General features: G+C 32.3%; 1 protein-coding gene across 2 annotated transcripts in view; it reads left to right on the top strand.

Moving 5' to 3' along the window:
- VTA1 (vesicle trafficking 1) overlaps positions 1-22466 on the top strand; it is a 68069-nt gene that overhangs the window by 10846 nt on the left and 34757 nt on the right. For both annotated transcript variants that reach the window (XM_079148257.1, XM_079148258.1), the window contains exons 2-4: positions 8772-8866; positions 10195-10322; positions 10994-11069. In XM_079148257.1, the coding sequence (XP_079004383.1) occupies positions 8772-8866; positions 10195-10322; positions 10994-11069 (299 nt within the window). The remainder of the gene's footprint in view (positions 1-8771; positions 8867-10194; positions 10323-10993; positions 11070-22466) is intronic.

The raw sequence follows: 22466 nt of genomic DNA, 5'->3' as shown, positions 1-22466 counted from the left end.
AATGGAATATTATGTAACTGTAAATTATATGGAGTTACATTTATTACAGAAGATATCCACAAAATAATGTACAGAAGCATGGTGCAAAAAATTATATAGCCCCATATATGTAGTTATATGTAATTTTATGTGCATGTATTTAGCGAATACTCTGGTCCCAGGCTCAACCTACCACTTGTTGGCTGTGTCCTAGGGCAAATATACCTCACTTTGTGGAGCTTTAATTTCTTGGCAATAAACTCAAAATACTAGATCAGTTTCATGATTTTTCTGGTGGATTGATTTTTCCATTTTAAATGATTAGATCTGGGTATGATTCATGATACTCATTCAATATTCATTATTACTAAATTACTGTTAATTCCAGTTCAGTGGACTCCTGTAGAATCTTGTCTTTGATTTTCTTTTTGACCTGTCTTTGTTCTTTTTCTGCCTTTTTAATAACTGGAATTTTTTTTCTCATTATCCCTCCCCTGTGGGTTTATTAGATATTACTCTTTTTTATATACCTTACTTCAGTGCTACATCCCCAACCCCTTATTTTTTTACTTTGAAATATGGTCTTGCTAAGTTGCCCAGGTTATTCTCATACTTTGACTCTTCTTGCCTCAGCCTCCTTTCCAAGTAGCTGGGATTATAGCCATGTGCCACCACACCCAGCTCCTCTTTATTTTTATTGTGGTATATTATATAACCTCACATGTAAGGTAATGACTTTCTTTTCACCTCTCCTGTCATTTGTGTGTGTTTGTCTTACAGTATACATTTACATATGATGTGTACCCTATAATACATTTTTTCTTTTTAACTATGCATTTCAATTAAAGATGCTTATAAAATGAGAAAATCAAATTATTTAAACTTGATCACATAAATACCTTATTCAGCACTCTTAATTATTTTGTGTAGATCCAAGTTTTAAATCTGATGTCTTTTTCTTCGCCTTGAAGAGCTTTATCATTTATTTTGCAGGTTTGCTCCCATTTAATTCTTTTAACTTTTGTTGTTTGAGAATCAGCTCTTCCATCTTCATTTTTGAAAGATGTAAAATTCATCCGTTTCTTTTTTCTTTCAGCAGGGTTTTTTTGTTGTTGTTGTTGTTTTTTCTTTTCTGCCACCCTTCTCCCTTCTTTTAGGAATCCAGTTACACATATAATCTTAAAACACAGGTTTTTGAGTCATGTGATTTTCTTTTTTAATAATTATTTTTCTCCATGTTTTATTTTCAGTTAGTTTCTAATGCCATGTTCTGAAGTTCACTGATCATTTCTTTTTTGTTGTCTATAAATTTAACCATATCCGTTAATTTTTCATTTCAGGTAATATTTTTCATCTCTAGGAGTTTCCATTTGAGTTCCTTTGTGTATGTTCCATTTCTCCTTTTTATTCGGCTTCTTTATATATTTTCATAATATATTTCCTTGTATTGACTTATGTCTACTGTTTCCATTATTTTGATATTGTTTGATCTGTTGATTATTAGATTATTTCTCCTTGTATGGGTCACATTTTCTTATCTGTTGGCATGTTTAGTCATTTTTTTTTTTTTTTTTTTTTTTTTGTGGTGCTGAGGATTTGAACCCAGGGCCTTGTGCTTGCAAGGCAAGTACTCTATCAACTGAGCTATATCCCCAACCCCTAGTCATTTTTTTTATTGACTGTAGAACATGGTGAATTTTAAGTTTCTTAATGTCTGAAGTTTGTTGTCTTTAGAGGGATTTGATCAGGCCAACACTTAAGTTATTTGCAGTTCCTTTTGATCCTTTTGTACCTTTGTTGTTTTGTTTTATTTTTGTTTCTAGCTTTGGAGCAAGTATCTTTCATGTTTTCTTCCTTCCTTTTTTTTTTTTTTTTTTTAAATGGTCAAACTGTGTACAACGGGGTGTTTTTGTTATTTTACTTAGGAAAGTAGTAAGGTGTACCTGCATAAAAATTGTGTAATTTAATATTTGACTCAGAAATCCCTTCACAAACAATAATAGTAATCTTGTAACAGGTATTTACAATATACATAGAATAAAATATTCAGTTCTACTTTTTGGAATAAAATTTTACTTTAACATATCAATATGTATCCTGTTTGAGTGCCACATTCCTTTAACCTAAGAAAGCATCACTATTCACAATTGCTTTTTGATATATCTTTTTGTGTGTGCTTATATCATGTGTTTTATATTTGTTAAGGATAAGCAAACTATGTTAGCATGTTTATGTCCAGACTTTTATGGAACTTTGACTTACACATAACTTTGGGATTAATAAGTGTTGTTTCCTAAATGCCTCACATTAAACTAAAGTCAGGTTGGAAAGTATTTAATCATTTTGCAAACATGCCTCATTACTCATCATCAGATAATATTTATTCATAAAAATAAACATTTCTGTGATGAAATAAATCAAATGTATTTTATTATAGATGATTTTAGCTACACATTATTTGTTCTGCTTTCATAGGTATTGTCTATGTTAAACATTAATTTTTCGTATTCCTGTTCCTGCAATGAATTGCTTATCTTAAATGGAGTCTGTATTAAAGTAACCCATTTTTCCATCCCTATGGTAAAAAAAATTTTAGTATACTTATTAATTTTAATAAGTAGATCTAGGGTCTTTCATTTATTAATATTAGACAATACATCTTGTGATACATTTTCTGTACTTAATAATTGTAAATCACTTAACTTTTTCTGAAACTACGCGAAACCATTTCTGTCCTAAATCATTCCAATTCTGAGAGGTTCCATTTTTTCAATTAAGAATATTACTGTAGAATAATATCTTTATTATTGCTAAGCCTAAGTATACATATAAACCAAAAAAAAAAGAGGTATAGGCCATTCCCACAAATTATATTATCATTACACTTTATTTTAGGTACATTAGGTTGACTCTAAAGGATAAGAGTTGAATGATAATGGTGGGGATCGTGAAATGGAAACAATTGAATTCTTTTTTCAGAGAAGGTATAAGTATGCACATTTTCCCCAGAAGTAAAGTAACTATTAAAAACTGAGACTTTTTATGTCGGGAAAAAAAAATCACTTTCTTACGGTAGCAAGAAAGTGCTGAGTTAACTTTCTGTGTGTTTGCTTAATTGGTAAGTTTTGAGATGGTTGTTAATAAAGCCAAGGTAACTCTAGCTATCAGCCTCACCTTTTGCTTTCTGGACTGTTATCTCTGTTCGATAGCCCTTTATCCCCACAATTGGTCTACCAAGTAGCTAACCATGCTCTGCGTATGATAGGCCACACATAGTGTATAATTTTCACTACTATGATAAGGAATAAGGAGAAAGACTTTCTCGAAAATTGAAACTGTTTATATTATTATTCCCCCACACTAGCATGTTATATTGACCAGTGTAAAAATTATATTACAGTGTTATATTGACCAGTGAATAAATTAGTGTATATTAAATTTGTGCTTGTTTTAAAGAGAGTGAAGAATATTTGAAATAGTCATTTGGGATGTTGGGAAAGAAAGGATTAACCTTATTTGAGGTTGATGAATATGAATTTTTGTGGTTTTTCATTGGTTGCTTTTAGTTGTACCTAACATTATGATTCATTTTGACATAATTATAAAACATAGAATATAATTTGCTCTAATTCAGTCCCTAGTACTTCCCTTTTCTCCCCTTCTCCCTCCTCCCTGTTCCCATCCCTCCACTCTTCTGATCTTTGTTATTTTTTATTTACTTTTTTAAGTTTAGTCTATATATATACATATTAGTGAGATTCCATTAGCCAACAGATATATGAAAAAATGTGCAACATCTCTAGCAATCAGGGAAATGCAAATCAAAACAACATTGATATTTCATCTCATTCCAGTCAGAATGGCAAATATCAAGAATGTAAATAATAAATGTTGGTGAGGATGTGGGGGGAAAAGGTACACCATGTATTGTTGGTGGCACTGCAGATTAGTGCAGTCACCCTGGAAAGCAATATGGAGATTTCTCAAAAAACTAGAATTGGAACCACCATATGATCCCGCTCCTTGGCATATATCCAAAATATCTAAAATTAGCATACTCTAGGGATATTGTCACATCAGTATTTGTAGCAACACAGTTCACAGTAGCCAAGCTATGGAACCAACCTATGTGCCCTTCAACAGATGAGTAGATTTTAAAAAATGTGGTATATATATATATATATATATATATATATATATATATAATGGGATATTACTCAGCCATGAAGAAGGATGAAATGATGGCATTTGCTGGCAAATGGATAGAAGTGGAGACTATCAGGCTAAGTGAAATAAGCCAGACTTAGAAAGCAAAAGGTCAAATGGTTTCTCTGATATGCGAGGCTAGTACAAAAAATAAGGGAGGTAGGGAGAAAGGAAAAAGGAAGGATTTCATCAAAATAGAAGATCAGTGGACTAGATGAAGGGAATTGAGGGGGAGGGAGAAGGGAAGAACAGTAGAACGATTATCTTTAATGATGCCAGTCTTCCAGCAGTTTTGCTGTTTTGATGCAGGCATAGAGAAAAAGAACAGATGAGATTGTATACAAGTATGCTTTTGCCAGAGGGATATAGTAAAAAGATTTAGAGATAGAGGAGATAGGACAATAACACTGTTAGAAAGTATATTGTAAAATTAAGTCTGGTTTCACAGAATAGTGAAAGGAGTAGAGAGAAGCCAGTTGACTGCAAACCTGTAGTAATGTGCATAAATGTTGAAAGAAAAGGAGATTTCATTCAGAGAGTGGGTGATTATCTTGGCACTACAACATTTGAGACGGTGATTTAATTATGGGATGACCAGTGTGTAATGGAGAGTACATAAAATTATTGGGGTCAGTAAGAATTAAGAACATATTGCTGGGGTTGCATTAGAATTAGATTTGCTTGCTTATTGCAGAAAATCCAAATAATAATGGCTAAGTAAATAAGGATTTACTCGCTTCTTTAAAAAGTCTTATAGTGGCAATACCATTGTACCATCTCCCTGAAGCCATCAGCCATCTATGCCCATTCTGATTTCAAAGCTACTAACCAGCACTGTTGTCGTTTTTAGGTTGCATGTCGACTAACATAAGTACTCATCTTACATGTTTATTCTAGGCTGTAAGGAGGAGAAAAGAGAGAGGGTCATTAAGGTCTTTCCTCTGCTCTCATTTCTCCTTTTAAGGAGACCTTCCAGCAATTTCTGGTCATATGATGTTAATCTTACTTACATGGCCATATTTTGCTTCTAAGAATACTAGGAAGTCTGTCCTTGGCTAGTTTCATTATACTCCTTGATGATATAGGTGTCTTTATAGTAAGGACAATAGGAAGAATCACAGTGGAAAGGCAACTGACAGTCTTGCCACAGTGTTGATTATCTATGTAAACAGCAAAGTTTTCAAGATGATGAAGGGACAAGGAAAGACCCCAAGGTTCATGGGTGATTACAAGTATAACAAGGTTAGATGGCAGAGTATGCCCAAGGCTAGCGTCTTGAGAAGACATTGAGAAAATATTGGAATGTAAGTAGCAGTGGAATGCAAAGAGGAAAACTTGCCAATCTTAAGAGGAATATGAGAGAATTTTTTAGAAGATCCCTATCACTACTTAAAAGATCTGCAGCTATAAGTGATTTCTTCACGTGACATCAGGTTTTAGTTAACTCAGAGAAAGAGATCTGAGGAGATGTAAGGGAGTATGCTGATTATGCAGCAGTTGTTCAAGGAACTTGAGTAGGGGGAATGAGAATGTAGGGAGGAAGCTGGCCTAGTTGGGGCAAGAAAATATCTAGTCATAGATAAAAGGATTGGACTTGTAGTAGGCCCTTGATACTCAACCTTTTGTTTGATCTCCTGCCCATATGCCCATATAAATGTTTTTTTATAATGAACATAGATCTTTTATGTATATTATTTATAAATTACATTTATATATTGTACTGATACATATGTATCATGAGATATATTAAAATAGAAAATTTAGAAGAATGAAATTAAAATACCAGTCAAAAATGCTAGTTTTCTTTCCACACTGCAGGCAGTTGTTTTCTGAATCCCGGATCTATGAGTCTCAGAGATCTCAAGCTTCAGTATAACTGAGGGTCCTGGCTCTGTTAAGAACATATGAGCAATATGCTTCTCTACTGGAAGCTGTCTTCTTAAAAATAAGAGCAAGGACACTAATAGAATTTTGGCAGTACAGTAAGGCATAGTATGATTAAGTTTAGAGAAAGAAAAATTACATTATCATTTATAGATGTTATCATGGAAGAAAATGACATGATCTAGGATGTCAGCAAAATCAAATAGCCAAAAAGTATTGCAGAAGGAACCACAAACCATTGGAGAAAGGATTAACATATTAAGTGATTTTGAAACAGATACCAGTAATTTGGGAAATACAAGTTAGACTAGAGTTAAAGTTAAAAAATTAAACCGTAGCAAAAACAGAAAAGTTACATAACTGATTATTAATTATCTGGAGATGAAAGAACTTTTTCAAGCTTAGATTTGTTGGAGTTGGGGGATTGTCACTAATAGTAGTTTTGAGCACATAAGCATTTTAAGGCACTTTATTTTAAAACAGCATTCAAAAATTAAGACTGGGCATAGTATTTGTAGCCAATAGTTTTATTATCTAAAGAGCTCATATGATACACTTTAAAAAAATAAATGCAGCACAAACCCTGAAAGGACAGGGACAAATCACAGAAAAGAAGTGTTTAGGGAGTTCTGATAGTTTTAAGTAGAAAAATGTGCCTCAGTCAGGCACAAAACTTGAATAACTCAAAAGAAATATGAGTGGTTTGGAAAAGATAGGGTGTTCAAGCATTTTTAATGCATAGTCAAATGGGAAAAGGACCTAGATATTTGCTAGGGTTAATATGACTGATTAAAAAGAGAAATGAAAAGAAGGGAAAAAATTTAGTCAGATTTGTGACCAAAGTAATGGATATTTAAGCTATTTAACTCCCCCCCCCCTTCAAATTAGTATCTGTACATCAGAGTGATCACCTTGCTGGCTAGTACACAATGAAAGCACCATTCCTTTACACTGTGTGACACTGTGTGTTAGTGTGTGTGGCATTTTGAAACTCCATTTTTTCCTTCTAAAACTGGATTTTATCCTTAATTTTGGTATGAGGAAATAAATACATTAGTAATATTTAAGCTTTCTAACATGAGTTCTAAAAGTCTTTGTCATTAAAAAGTTTAAAATCAGATAGTATAATTAAAATTAAAAACAGATACAGTAAATGACCATATCATGAATATATTTATACATTTCCGAAGAGGATTTTATCAGGTAGACATAATTGAATTGGAAATCCTAGGAGTAACTAACACATTCCTGTTATGAAACTCTTCTAAATAAAATGGTGATGAACCAGTGGACTAACACAGCAGGAAGAACAGTTGGGTTCTGTTAGCTCATGGAAACATAATGGATGATAAAAGTGACATTTTAATCAGTGGGGCAGAATGCACTTTATTTCATTCATGTTTTTATCTATTCAGAAAATGTTTATCAAGAGCGCTAAGCATTAGCTTGCCAGGAATACATCAGCAAACCAAATAGGATGAAACCCCATTATCATGAAGTTTAAATTTTGGTTGTATAAATACTAAGCATTATTAAATAGAGATGATTTCATCTTTAAGAGAAAAATAAGGAGGGAAGATAGTTTCACAAAGATTCTATTGAAGGGGGACGAATTTACATTTCTGCTTCATAACCTGTAAAGAATTTTGCTGCAAGTCAGTTGGTTAAAAAGAAAACCAATCCTAGCCAGCATAGTGGTGCACGCTTATAATCCCAGCAGCTCAGGAGGCTGAGGCAGGAGGATCACAAATTTGAGGCCAGCCTCAGCAATTTAGCACAGCCCTAAGCATCTTATCAATATCTTGCCTCAAAATAAAAAATAAAAAGGTTTTGGGATGTGACTCAGTGGTTAACTGCCCCTGGGTTCAATGAAAAAAAAAAAAAGGGCGGGGGAGAAGAAAAGAAGAAGAAAACCAATTTGGCAGAAGTTTTTTTTTTTTTTTTTTTTTTTTAATTTCTGTACCCACAAAGGAGAATATAGAGCTCTTCCATAATGTCTTAATATCTTTTTAGAATTCAGGAAAATTCAAACTCAGAGTGAGCTAATGCAGTCTTCAAATTGATGAGTTTAGGGAATATGAGTGCTTGCATATATTATAGATATAACTGCACATTTGGTACTGTTTTGAATGGTAGTTTTAAAAGACATTCCCCAAATGAAAAAAAAGCACACATACCAGGACCCAGGAATTGCACCTTTTGCTCTCGTCACTGAGAATGCTATTAAAATTGTAATATTTGTCACAAAGTTCTTTAGCTTTAGTCTTATCTCAAATATTTTTATTCATTTATTTTAAAGAGATACTACTTGTAAAAATGACTAAAACAATTCTCACTATGAATCTCTGTTCAAAAAGTCTGATTGCCTAAATGTTCTTGTACATATGGTTGTTCTTCAGAATGTCTTGATTTACTAATTAAATTGTAGATTCCTTTGACAACTTAACCTACCTAGTCTTTTTGTATTTTTTGTTTGTTTTGAAGCATAATCCCAAAAGAGAATTCCTTGCTTAGTGAAAATGTGCTATTATCATGGATCTCCTCTTATTATTTGGATAATACTTTTGTGTCCTTCATATTTATAAATAAAATTCTCAATGAGAATTTTATTTTAAATTTTAAATTAGTTATTAGGCAAAACATTCATTCATTTAAAAGGAAGTTTAAAAGTGCAAATCAACTTATTTTTCTTTTCTTCATAGGTCGTTTATATGCTATGCAAACTGGAATGAAGATTGATAGTAAAACTCCTGAATGTCGTAAATTTTTGTCAAAGTTAATGGATCAATTAGAAGCTGTAAGTTAAACACAGATAATTTAGTATCAGATTATGTTTTAAATACCATTTTATTTTGTGTTTGTGTACTTGTGTGTGTATTGTCATTTTTGTTCTTTCCCTTGGCAACACTCAGCATTATTGTTATACCTGAGGAAAAAATGACACACTTTTTTTCTTTTTTGTATTTACATCATACTCTAAGGGGAGTTGTTAAATGTAAATTAGGTTGAACTATCTACTTATATACATTATATCTTGTTCCCCATTATTGTAGATTGCTTTTGACTCATCATCTTGTGTCAAACCCTTTCTAATCTTCCCTCAATAGTCATGTGAACAATTGATTTGAGAAACCTTAAATAGGTCTTCCCATGATGAAATAGGCTATTTTATTTAGTGAGACATGACGAAGGAGATGACACCGGTTGCTTATCTTCTGATTGTCAGGGCATACTACTCTTGGGGTCTAGGTATCGTTCCCTCCTAACAGGAGTGTGATGGGGGACTAATAAGTCACATTTTTGAACATTGAACATTTTGTAACTTCACAGGTCACTGTGGAGTTGGTTACTGAGGAAAAATTGAGTGGGTTGGATTGAATGTCAGTGCATGCAGTGGTAGCCATAGTAGTTTCACTTCGTAATCAGGGCTCTGCCCTGTAACTTCTGTAGCCACCTGTCTCCTGCTTTCTCTTTTAACAAAGACAAGGGCTAGTCCATATTAGTACATTCTCCAAGGCTATTACACTGGTAGCTATGACTTACTTTCTATTTAATGTTTTCTAAATTTTTAAAACTTTCATAATCTAATTCTAAGTTGATCATCTTATTTAGAGTTAGATTTTTTTTTCCACATTGTGTTCTAAGACATAGTATTTTTCAGATGTGATAATTCTTCTAGTTTTATTTTTTATATTTATTAGAATAAATTAAAATGAGAATAAATGAAGATTTTTAAATTATATATTTTGGGGGAATAATGTTCTAATTTTACTTTTCTAATTCCACTTTTAGGGTAACTGATAGTATATGGGATAATATTGTTTGGAAATATTTTTCTGATTCCTCACAAGAATACTTGGATATATTATCTGATTGCTCTTGAATTTTTGTCTTTAGAACTAAATTATACTATTGGGTTATCATAAGTATATTTCTTCATAGTTGTATAAAATGGGATTTTGTTTGAAATACATTGAACTGAGAACTTTCTTCAAGATTTCGTTGGTACATTTTTATTGAAATTAATATAAAATAATTTATTTGAAATGATTATTAGTTTTATGTGTACTTAAATAGAGACTTAAAAATCCAGAATCATGAGCTATGGATCTGATTTTGTTTTAGCTTAAGAAACAATTGGGTGATAATGAAGCTATTACTCAAGAAATAGTTGGTTGTGCTCATTTGGAGAATTATGCTTTGAAAATGTTTTTGTATGCAGACAATGAAGATCGTGCTGGGCGATTTCACAAGTAAGTAAAGAAAGAAGAAAATTTACTTTTTACTTACTATATGATCAGAATTATCTTATTATCATTTGAGACTTTAATGATTTAGTTATGTTATTTTGGTTTTGGGTTTGTTTGTTTTTAACAGACCCTCAGAATGATTTGGGGTTATAAACATGGGGCTTTCTTTTTAGAGAAATGACTGAAAGAAGACTTACCCAGGGCATGTTTTGCTATTTCTTTTTTTCCCCAAGAAAATTTACCCTAATTAGCCATTAGCTGTTCTTAACATTTAGGAATATCTAAGAGTATATTTTCACCAAAATGACTAACCCAATAATGTTGATTTTGCAAAAGTACTCCTCCCAATTCAAATGATTTGTCATTATAATAATTTAATAATTAAATGTAAAGAAGTGCATTATGGTTTGGTATGGATTCAAGTAGTACTCTAATTGCATTTTATAAAATCAAAACCATACATTAAAATCTTGTTTTAGTATTTTTGTAAATGTCATTACTTTCTTCTAATAACATTACATAGGCGTTCCATTGTATCCTTGAAATCTGATTTTATTTAAACATTAGTTTCAGAGTGGTTTTATAAACATTGGAATTTTTCTTCTTAAAGCTCTATAACTAATCCTATACTTTAATGTTTTTCATTTAAACTAGACTCTCTTTTTTTCTTCCAGAAACATGATCAAGTCCTTCTATACTGCGAGCCTTTTAATAGATGTCATAACAGTATTTGGAGAACTCACTGATGAAGTGAGTGTATATTTTTTATTGTCTTATTAGCTGAAGATGAGTAATAATGTTGCCATTTATCAGTTTTATTATTTCATGATTATTTAGAGCATCATATCCTTTAGAAGTGTAGAAATAAAACATAATTTAAAAAATTTTATTAGCCACTTTTTAAAAGAAAGTGGATGAAATTATTTTTAATAGTATATTTTATTTTTGTACTTAGTTCCTCAAATCCTCCTCATTTTTACTCTTTACCATATGTAGCAACTTTATTAGCCAGCAGAAATTTAGAATTTGATTTTATTAAGTGTTTATATGTTTTTAATCCTGTATAGTATTAAATTTCTATGCTATTATTTGATAAACATTCCAGAGGCAAAGACTTTTTAGGACCATTTTTTTCTGTTTCATTTCTAGTCAGAAATATTATTGCTTGTGATTTGTTTATTGTGTAAAATACATATGGGAGTTGATATTTTAAAAGCTAATTCATATCCGTTTTATTGATTTGTTTCTCATAATGATTCTAAGATAAGCAGAGTACATAATCATTTTATACACGAGCTATGTGACAAGCTCATTGCTTTGAATTCAGTGTTGTTTTCACTGGAACAAGAAAATTTGCTTTCTGAGAGGGAAGATATTAATCTTGAAAGAGATAAAGAGGACTACATCTGAGGCTGATACAGTCATGCTATATTGGTGATTTAAGTACTACAAAGAACAGCATGTTCTGTGATAGGATTTTTTAAAAACAATAGGCAGCTCTTAGTAAAGTTTCAGACAAAAAGTACCATCTATCTGTGAGGTATATACATTTTTAAAAAAAAATTGTATATCAAAATTGCAAAAGTTCTTTTTATTTGTACATGAAATGGAGTATGCTATAGCTTTGATGAGTATAAGCAGGGACTTTTGCCAGCTTAAAAGTTGTACAGGTCATTTCAGAGTTGTGACAAATCATAAACAATTTGGGTTTTTTGTCCCTTCTATTTAAGAACACCAAGCACCCCGGCTTTGCCTATGCAATGCCAGTAGTATCCATCAGTCATTGAGATAACCAGAAGCTTCCTTTTTGTATTCTGAAGGCCTTATAGGTACATCCTACCTAACCACCTTTATGGTTTTCTGGAAAACCAAGATAATGAAGGAGAAGAGTGAGAATTCAGATTAGAAAAGTAAACTTTTTTTTTTTTTAATCAGTCAGATCAGACTGATAATAGAAGGCCTGTAATCTTTGATTAGTGTAGTGTGTTAGTAAAGAACTGTGGTTTGGGGTGTTTATATGATAGGAATCTGTAGAATAAGGAAGAACATCAGGCCATTTGGCAAAGGAAGAATGATTTCATAAATTCGGTACACCTTAAGTACAAAGTGGAGAGTCATACACTTTAGATTGTTTGATTAGAGAAAATAATATATTCAGACTAGATTTCAAAATTTGAAGTGTAGTTGGCATCAAAAAGAAATCACTCCTGGAAATAAATAGGCAAGAAATTAGCAAGGTAGATAGAATACTTCAAGTTACAGAATTAGACACAGGTTCCCCTAGGTTGGATCTTTTTAAAAGAGAGGAGAGCATGTTCAAGAAGATACCTTGGTAAATACCTGTATTTAAAATACAAGTGAAGAAAGTGAAGAAAGTTATAAATACTAAAAATGTCCAGATAATATGATAAAAATAAAGAGAACGAAATTTCTAGAAATCTCAAGTAATAGATTCTTTTCATTTAAAGGATACATAAACACTTTCACACGCCTAAAGCCTATGATTTTTCTGCATTTCGGAAGAAGCATCTAGTTTTATGTTTAGATACCCTTAAAAGTTTTCCTAATTTTTTGAATATTGTAATTAAGGCAGACTTCAAATGAGGCTACTGAGAAAGCTTTGGGAGAAGCTCAGGATGGTGGGGTGAAATTTATACAGATACTCTGTTACAAATAACGTAGCTTAACATATTTTCCCAAAATAATGGCACTCTTCCCCCTTTCCTTTGTCATCTCACTACCCAACCTTCTACCTACGCATTTGTTGTGCCCTGCACTTGTACTAAAATGAAGTAAGAAATAGCATCTTTATTGTTGGATAAGGGAGTGGATACCCGGAGGGATCTGGAGTGGTATGGGGGGCGGGGGGAGAAAGAAAGAGAGAAATAAAATAAGAAAATTAAACATTCTAAGGCCAGAGTGGAAACGGAAGTCCCTATGGTCAAACGATTTGTCTGAGGTTTATTCTTAGGCCTTCATGTAAATCCCACATTTTTAAATTAGAAAATGTGTATGTACACAGCATGTAAATTATGTAGGTGTTTTTCATTAGTAAATGTCAGTTATAATGTACAAAACTTATACTTTTAGCAAAAGTTGTGTTTATCAAAATTTATAAATTGCTTGACCTATGGTATTGACATTTTTCATATCCTTTATGCTATAGTGATCTTATCCTTATATGACTAAGTGAACTTATTTTTGACTATGAATGAAGATTAATTAAATGTGTGAAGTCAGCTTACAAGGAAAGGGTGCCAGTAAGACTGTCCATATGCCATCAGCACAATTCTGAAACCAGTTTGATCAACCTTGTTTCAAATTTGTTTTCTCTTAATTTCATTCTTTTATTGTCGTCATTCCATTATTTTCTGTTTCTCGAAATGAAGTCTTCATAATGATTACCGAGATTTAGGTCTTTAAAAAACAATCGTCTAAAATGCCAATAATTTTAAATGATGCTGTTTGAGTAGAATAGGGAGAAATACACTCTAGCTGTGATTTTTATCCTACAAATGTGGATAAACAGGACAACCAGTGGCATTAGCCCTTTGTCTTAGTTTCTTTGTATAAATGTAAGACTTACGAATGATATAAGGTGACTAAGATACATCACAAACTATTGTAATATTTGTTATTTCAAAAACTAATAAAAAGCTTAGTTGTATAAACTGGTTACGTAAAGCATTTAGCAGTTTTAACTCATTCCCTCCTTTCCACTTCCACTTTAGTTTCATCCTGTACTTTGAAAACACTAACAGAGACAAAGACAGGAAACAGAAAAGTGGGAAAAGAATGAGTTTGAGGATTTCAGGTAGGCAGATTTTATTTTAAATATATAATCTTTAGATGTACTTCAGGACGCTCTAACTAGTGTATTCATTTATGAGGGAAAAGCAGCGGTGGTACTGAACTGCATCATACTCCAGAGCTTTTCAGTAGAGTTGAAACTTTCTTTAGAATTGTTCCTTCCCTTGCTCCTCAAAGTATGCTGTTTGAGAAACACTAAAATAACATGAAAAAATGGGGAGAACAGCATTGTAATTGTTCTTATTATTGTATTTTTAAATTATTGTATTTCCAGGGTTGGAGCTGCGACTTTGTGGGAGAGCACTTGCCTAGCATAAGGCCCTGAGTTCAATCTCTAGTACACCATTAAAAAAAAAAAAAGCTGTCAAATTATCATACTTCTAATTTTATCTTCATACTCGTGACAGTTATGATCTGTAAATCATAGTTTTTTGAATTTTTAAAAAACTTAGAGTTGTCTCTTTTTGGCACTGAAAATTATTCTAAAAAAAAAAAAAGAGAGAGACTGTGATTGTCAGAGCCAGGCTCCCCTGAACCCCAGACCAGGAAGTCATCTTACCTCTCTGAATTTGATTACTCTCCTAGAAAGCAGAAAGCCTGGGCAAGAGAATCCCTGCAGTCATTTCAGTTGTACCAGGCTATGATTACAAACATAGGCTCGAGAGAAGTGATGGGGAAAGGAGAATAAAGAAGATGAAAAAACAGACCAAAAAATGAAATCAAAAATTTTTAATTAAGAGCTACAAAAAGGAGCGGGGGTGGGAGAGGGTTGGTAAAAATTGACTAATGAAAAGTAGAACCACTGAAAATGATGGCAACAAGGAAGAATGTTCCAGGAAGAAGGGAGATGTTAGGTCTCGTAGCAACAATAATAGGAGGTTCAAAATACCAATGTAACACAAAATATAAAAATAATAGGGAGTAATAAGCATAGCAGAAGCAACCTGAACACCTGAAGCGTTCTGTAGGGTATTTGTAGCATGATTTTGAGTCTTCCACTTAAGTTTTTGCTTGAAATTTCAGCACTTTGCAGAAAAGTCACTGGTTCACAGCTGAATTACTGTGATTTACCTAATTTATTTATCTTCCTATTTTGAGCTCTGTTTCCCCACAATCCATTCTCTTCTGTCATTGTTTTATTAAAGAACATACAGAGACTTCAGTTTGCAGGCATTGCAAGTCTAGGCTCCTCTGCTAGAGTTCTAGGCTTTCTATTGTAGTTTTCCTTACCTGACTTGTACCCCTTACCTGTCGTAAGTTTTGTTTGTCAAACATGTCTATTTACTATCCTGTCAGTATTTACCTTGGAAAATGCATTTTTAACCTGCTTTGCCTAAGCTTTACCTTCTCTTCAAGTTTTAACTACCTTTTTCTAACCCATATAAGAATTTGTCCATTTTCTCAACTCCTTACCCTTTATTTAGAGTCCTAACTATATCTAACACTATAAATATATTCACTTCATTTTTTATAATTCAGAATGTCTCATTTTCTTCTTATTCTTTCTTCAGCATTAAGTATAAATTTGTACACTGAATAAAATATCAGATTAAAGAAGTGACTGATAAATGTTTTCAAACATTGCTGTAGTTGGCCTTTTATTTTTCTATCTGTAGATTGAAATATTTAGATTTGTGTACACAGAATTTCTTTCCTAATTAGTCTCAGAAGTCATAGATCTCATTTACTCACAGAATTTTTCTTGGTCCATTTCCTTCCTCCCCCCCCTTCATTTCATGTCATTACTCAAACAAAACTAAATAAAGTCTGTATTTTCCTTAGTCTTCAACTGGTTTGTCGTCCTTAATTTTTAAAGTATAATTTATCTGCCCCTATTTTTTTCTCAACTCTCTTAATCTCTATTTTAAGTGTACACATTTAACTTTTATCTGTCTTATATCATTTCTTTTCAGCATTATAATTAAATTTCTTACTGTGTAAACCTTTAGTATTCCTGTGACTTTCTTCAAATCAGTGTCCAGTTGTAGGAATAGAAACACCCGAGTACATATTACTTTAAAAAAATTGTATATCTTAAGGCAAGGAATCTTCAAAATACAAATATTTTTTATTTTATTATTTATTTTTTATATTGTTTTTCTTCTATAATGGTATCTTGTGAAATCTGTAGCCAATATTATTGATAGACTGCCTAGTATTGTGGTTTAGATTTATTCCACTACCAACAATATTTGAGGAATGGATAACAGTTTACCTTTTTTCTATCATAATCTTAGGTTAAAGTTTCATACTACTAATTTAGAAAGAATATGAAATTGTGGGTAAAAGATAATATTGTTCTTATTTGTTGTTTCTACTAACTTGGGAGGATCAGATTCATGAGATAAATTTTTAGACCTTCACAGAGTTTTATGTTCTAACTTAGAGAATTAAATAACTGTGATGCTACGTGGTCTACTAATGAAGCTAAAGGAAGGGATTCGAGTGCAGCACCTGCCATTTGCCTGGCACTGTACTTTCACACTGCACGTACATCATGTTCTACCTTTCACAACTCTGAATTATACTGAGAAAACTGAGGGTCATAAAAATATAAGTACCTTGTTTCAGGTGTCCAGGATAGTATTCCTCAAAGTCTCTGTGGTAACATATTCAGACTTTTTTAAATTTTTACTTTTTTAATTCCCAGGCCTTTTCAGAGCAATTGTTTTTATAAAATATAAGCAATAAATGAAATACTAGAAAAATAAAAATTTAAAAAGGCATAAAAAATATGAGCCCCATTTGCTGTGAGTTTTCTAAGTACAGTCTCAGTACTATAGGTTAAGTATCCATTATTCAAAATGGACCTGAAGTTTTTTAGATTTCCAAGATTTGGGGATTTTGGAATAACTGCATAGACTTTACCATTTGAGCATCCTAATAGGATATTCTGGTATCTGAAATGTTCCAAAATCTAAAATTATTTCAGTGTGTAACCATAGTCTGAACCATTATTTTACTGTATAATAAGGAACAGACCATGTTTAATAATGTTCTTCTAACTGTATGTAGAGATGTCAACAAATACATCTAGCACCCTAATCAATCTTATGTGTTTACTTTATATTTAAATGAATTTACTCAGAAATACCAAGGCATTATGTATCATTCCTACTATATTTGGAAATGTAATGTGTGCATTTGGAGTTTCAAAAAAACTGCAGTAGAAAGAAAAGGAAAAGATACTTTAATAAAGACTATAGATTTTCCAGATTGGACAGAAAATCAGTTACAGCCCCTGCAAGCCCAGAGAACATGAAATAAACGTAAGGGAAATCACACGTATACAATAAAAGCAGAGGAATTTTTTTTTAAAAAAAAGAAAGAAAATTAATTACTTTTTAAAGAAAAAAAAAAAAATCACACCTACGAATGAACATTCTAGTCCAACCAGAGAAAGTCTTGAAACAAGTAGAGAACAGAAGATAATGAAATAACATTTTTAAAGTATTGACAGGAAAAATAAAAGCCTGTAAATTCAGGATTCTGTATAGCAATGCTGTACTTCAAAAAATGAAAATTAAAGTAAGCAGATTAATTCATTGATAGCAGATTGGTATTAAAGATCTAAACAACATCTGGAAGTTTTTCAGGCAGAAGGAAAATGATACCAAATGAAAACCTCAGTTTACTGGAACGAATGAACACTGGAACATAATAATGTGTGTAAGTGTAAAAGACTATATACGTTCTTCATTTCTTTAAAAGATACGTGACTGAAAATTTTTATAACTCTACATTTTACATATATATATGTTTGTTTATATGTGTGTGTATGTATGTGTATGTTATATGTATGTATTTGTTAAACCCAGAAGGTGGCAGGGAAGGGAAAGAGAGGAAAACAAAAACAAATGAGATCAGTACAAAACAACTAGCAAATTTTAGGCCTAAATATGACTGTGTTAATATATGCTATAAGTATAAATGAGCTAACACTTCTTATAAAAGTAGAAATCTTCAAACTGGATGAAAACAGCAATTCTTAACTGTATGCTGTTTACAAGAAACAAGCATTTTGAAAATGAGAACATGAGAAAGACAGCAAGCGCAAATACTAAGTAAACAAAATCACAAGTGACAATATTAAGTAAAGTAAATTTTAAGGTGCTACTGGAAGTGAAATGGAATATTTTATAATAATAAAAGGGCTGGTTCATCAGGAAAACATAGTTACAAATGCCTATGCACCACCTAATAATGAAAGATTCAAATTATATGAAACAGCCAGGCGCAGTGATATGCACCTATAATCCCAGCAGCTTGGGAGGCTGAGGCAGGAGGATGAAGAGTTCAAAACCAGTCTCAGCACCAATGAGACACTAAGAAACTCAATGAGACCCTGTCTCTAAATAAAATACAAAATAGGGCTAGGGATGTGGCTCAGTTGTTAAGTGCCCCTGAGTTCAATTCCTGGGTACCCTCCCCCTAAAAATATATATATGTGAAATAAATTTGACAAGAAAAATATTGAAAAATTCATAATCATATTTGGAGATTTTAACATGCTTCTCAGTCATTAATAGACTGAATAATTTTAAAAATTAGTAAAATTAACTAAAATGAATAAAAACCAACCAACCACATCAGATGTTGTCCAGAATGTGGAAAAATAAGAGCTTTCATACATTGCTTGGTGGAAATGTTAGATGTTATAACTACTTTGGGAAAAGATTTGGCAGATTTTTGTAAAGTTAAACATACTCCCACCCTTTTACCCAGCAATTCCTTTTCTGGTATTTATCCAAGAGAAATGAAAACATATGTCCAGAAAAAGACTTGTTCAGGAGTGCTCATAGGAAATTTATTCATAATAGTCCTAAGCTGGAAACAGCCCAGATGTCTACCAACAGGGGGATTGATAAACAAATTGTGGTATTACTCAGACACAAAAAGGAACTGACTACTAGTATAGTCTACATAGATGAAGCTTGCAGACATCCTGAGTAAAAGAATAGTCAGTACATTTCTATGATTCATTTCATGTCAAGCACTATAACAAATTCTAGTTAAAAAAAAAAAAAGTAGAAAATAGTTTTAGGTATTTTTTTCAATGAAGGAAATTTATCTGAAAAGGAACTTTCTGGGGAACTATTAAGTGCTAAAGTAGTTATAAATATATAACTGCTATATATTGATAGCAGTATGGTTTACACAGGCACATATATCTGTCAAAATATCAAATCATACACTTAAGTTTTATTTATATCAGGACACATCAGTTTTACTGCAAATGAAATTAAACACAGAACCCTCCATAGGCTTTTTTTTTTTTTTTTTCTTGATAAGGTAAGGAATTTTAAACCTACTAACTCTGTACTTAAGAACGAACAAATGAATATATTGAAAGAGACAGGTTTCTCACTTTCAGAGAATGGGAGATGAATATTTTAGAAAAATAAGTGTGTATAGAGTTGGGTTTTGTTTTTTTTTTTGTTTTGTTTTGTTTTTTTTTCTTAATGAGAAGACCTAGAAGCTTTTTTGCATCAGTAGCAATGACTACCCTGAGTGCATGCATATGGCTTTAAATACCAGACTTCTATAAAGGAAAGAGGACTCTTGCACAAATGACTGTCTCTAGTTAAGTCAGGGAAAGCACCAAGCAGCTGAATTTTCTTGTGCCAGAAAATAAATAAGTGTGGTCATAATCAGGATCCAGCATTCAAATTGAATGGATTCCCACTGTCCATGTCAAGGACAATTTGTGCATCAAAATAACAAACTAAGAATGATAGCAATGGATAATAACCCATTGAGTAAAACTCTTTGGGTCCATACTGATAAATACAATGCAATGAATAAATAATAGAACAACAAAGAAAGTTCTTTACAGTAGAATTCTAATAAATATTTCTTTCAAGTGCTAATCAAAAAGAAAAATATTGAGTTCATAAGGAAAAATTTTGTTGTATACATCTTTAACCAGGTCATAAACCTGCTACCACCTGTATTGGGACAAACCACATCGTGTACCTCCTAATAAATGAACTGAAAAGGAAAAGATCACTTTAGTGGTAATGTTGCCAAAAATGCAGTGTGAACCTTAATCATGAAAACATCAGACGATAGAACCAAGTCAGTAGACATACAACTACGTTCATGTCAGGGTCAAGAAAAACTAACAAATGCTGGTCCAGATTGAAGTCTAAATGAACATGACAACTAAGTAGTACATGTTCCTTAGATCTAGATCTGGGAAGAACTTCAGGTGACATTATTGAGACATTTGACAGAATTTATTATAAATATGTATCAGATGTTAACGTTTTGATAACCATTTTGTGTTGGATTGTCCTGGAGCTTAGTAATATACAATGAAAGAGTAAGGGGACACAGTATCTTCAACTGAACTCTTCAATGGTACAGAAAAAAAAATATGTATATACATATGTTTATATTTCCACACATATAAATAGATTGATAAATGTAAACAATTGGAGAATCCAATTTAAAATTATGTGGGAATATCTTGTACTGATGTTGAAACTTTTTTATATATTTAATGAAAATGAAGTATTAAATAATTGTCTAGATAATTGGAATGTACCTTCTAATATAAAAATAGAGTAATTATATTTAAGTATTTGGATTAAATCTTAAATATGGTTTTTGGGGTGTAGTTTTGCTCTTTTTTGAAACTTTATTTCATGAAATTCTGGTTGCTTTGAAAAATATAAAACTAAAAATGAATAAATCTCAGGAAGTACATGTAATCTGTGACTCTAAATACTTCAGTATATTACTTATGTGATAATGCTTGTTTAATGCTTGTTTTTCAAGCATTTCTTATTATATTACATCCCAGTATTCCTGGAGCTATGTAGACCACCTGTTTGTATAATGTACTTGGGAGAATTTAGGGACTTGAGAATATCCGTGTATTATCTTCCCTGTGAGCAAAAGTCAAACTGTGAACTTAAGTTTGATATACATGTTTATTCATTAGCCAAAAAAAGTTTTGTTTCATTTCAGTGATTTTTATAGTATCATTTCCAGACATCCAGCTTCAGAATCATTTGGTTTACTTGATAAAAGTATGGACTCTTAAAACCTACCTATCCACTTCTGCATTCACTACATAATTGTTAAGTTCTACAATACACCAAGCACTACCCTAGGTAGGGCAGTACAGTAATGGACAAAGTGCCTGCCCTGTGGGAATCATATTCCTATAATAAAGACAGACAATAAACAAATTCATAATTAAAATCTATACTGTGTCATATGGTAAGTGTCATGGAGGAATTCAAGGTAGGAATAAAAAGATCAATTTTTAAGTTGACTGAGGAAGGCTTCACTAAGAAGGCAACATTTTAGCATGTCTTAAAGAAGTAAGGGAATAAATTGTTCAGGTATCAGGGAAGAGGCAAGAGAAAGTGCAAAGTTTTCAAGACAATATAGGCTGTCTATTCATGTTTACAAAGTAGCAAGGAGGACAGGGTTGCCGAATCCTGAGTGAGGAGAAGTAGAATGGCAGGAGATGAGGATGGGGAGGGGAAATTAAAACCAAATCCAGGACTGGAGATGTAGCTTAGTGGTAGGGCACTTGGCTAGCCTGCACGAGACCCTGGGTTCAACCCCCACTACGGAAAATAAGCAAAATAAAAAAGATTTGACTTGTCTTTAAAAAATATTGTTCCATTCACTGTAATGGACAAGAGTGGGAGAAAAGAGACCCATTAGTACGTTATTAAATAATCCAGATAAGAGGTAATGATTGCTCAGACCAGAATTTTCAGTAAAGGTCATGTCAAGAAGTGATTGAATTTAGGATTATTTCACATATAGAGCTGACAGAAGTTAAAGAGATTTCAGTGGTAGAGCGAGAGAAAGAGAACTCAAATGTGACTCAGGATTTGGGCTTGAACAGATAATAAGAATGGAATTATCATTTATGACATGTGAAGTAGCCAGTGTAGGGAAAGAAGATCATTAGTTGTCTTGGAACTTTAAGATGGCTATCCTATGTAGAAGTAACATGTCAAGTTGGTTGCAATAAGATTTAAGGTTCAGAAGAGAGGTATGAACAGAAGATAAAATTTGGGAGTTAACATTGTGAAATAGTATTTAAATCCATTAAATTGGATGAGAATATTAAGATAAAGTACAGGAGGAGAAGATAAGGAATCTAAGAACTGAAGTCTGGCACTCCCAGCCTTTGGTCTTATGAAGAAACCATTATAAAGGACAAAGGAACCTCTAGCAAGGTAAAAGGAAAACCAGCAGACCTTGATAACCAGAAAACCGTGGGTTCAAGGCAAAACTGATCAGCTTTTCATATTGATAGGCTTGGGGAAGTTGCCATTAAGCATTGGATTAAGCGGTAGAGAAATC

This window comes from Sciurus vulgaris (genome assembly GCF_902686455.1).
Source record: "Sciurus vulgaris genome assembly, chromosome: 7".
Taxonomy (NCBI): domain Eukaryota; kingdom Metazoa; phylum Chordata; class Mammalia; order Rodentia; family Sciuridae; genus Sciurus; species Sciurus vulgaris.
Note: the sequence above shows the minus strand (reverse complement) of the source record. Positions and strands in the feature narration are given on the sequence as shown.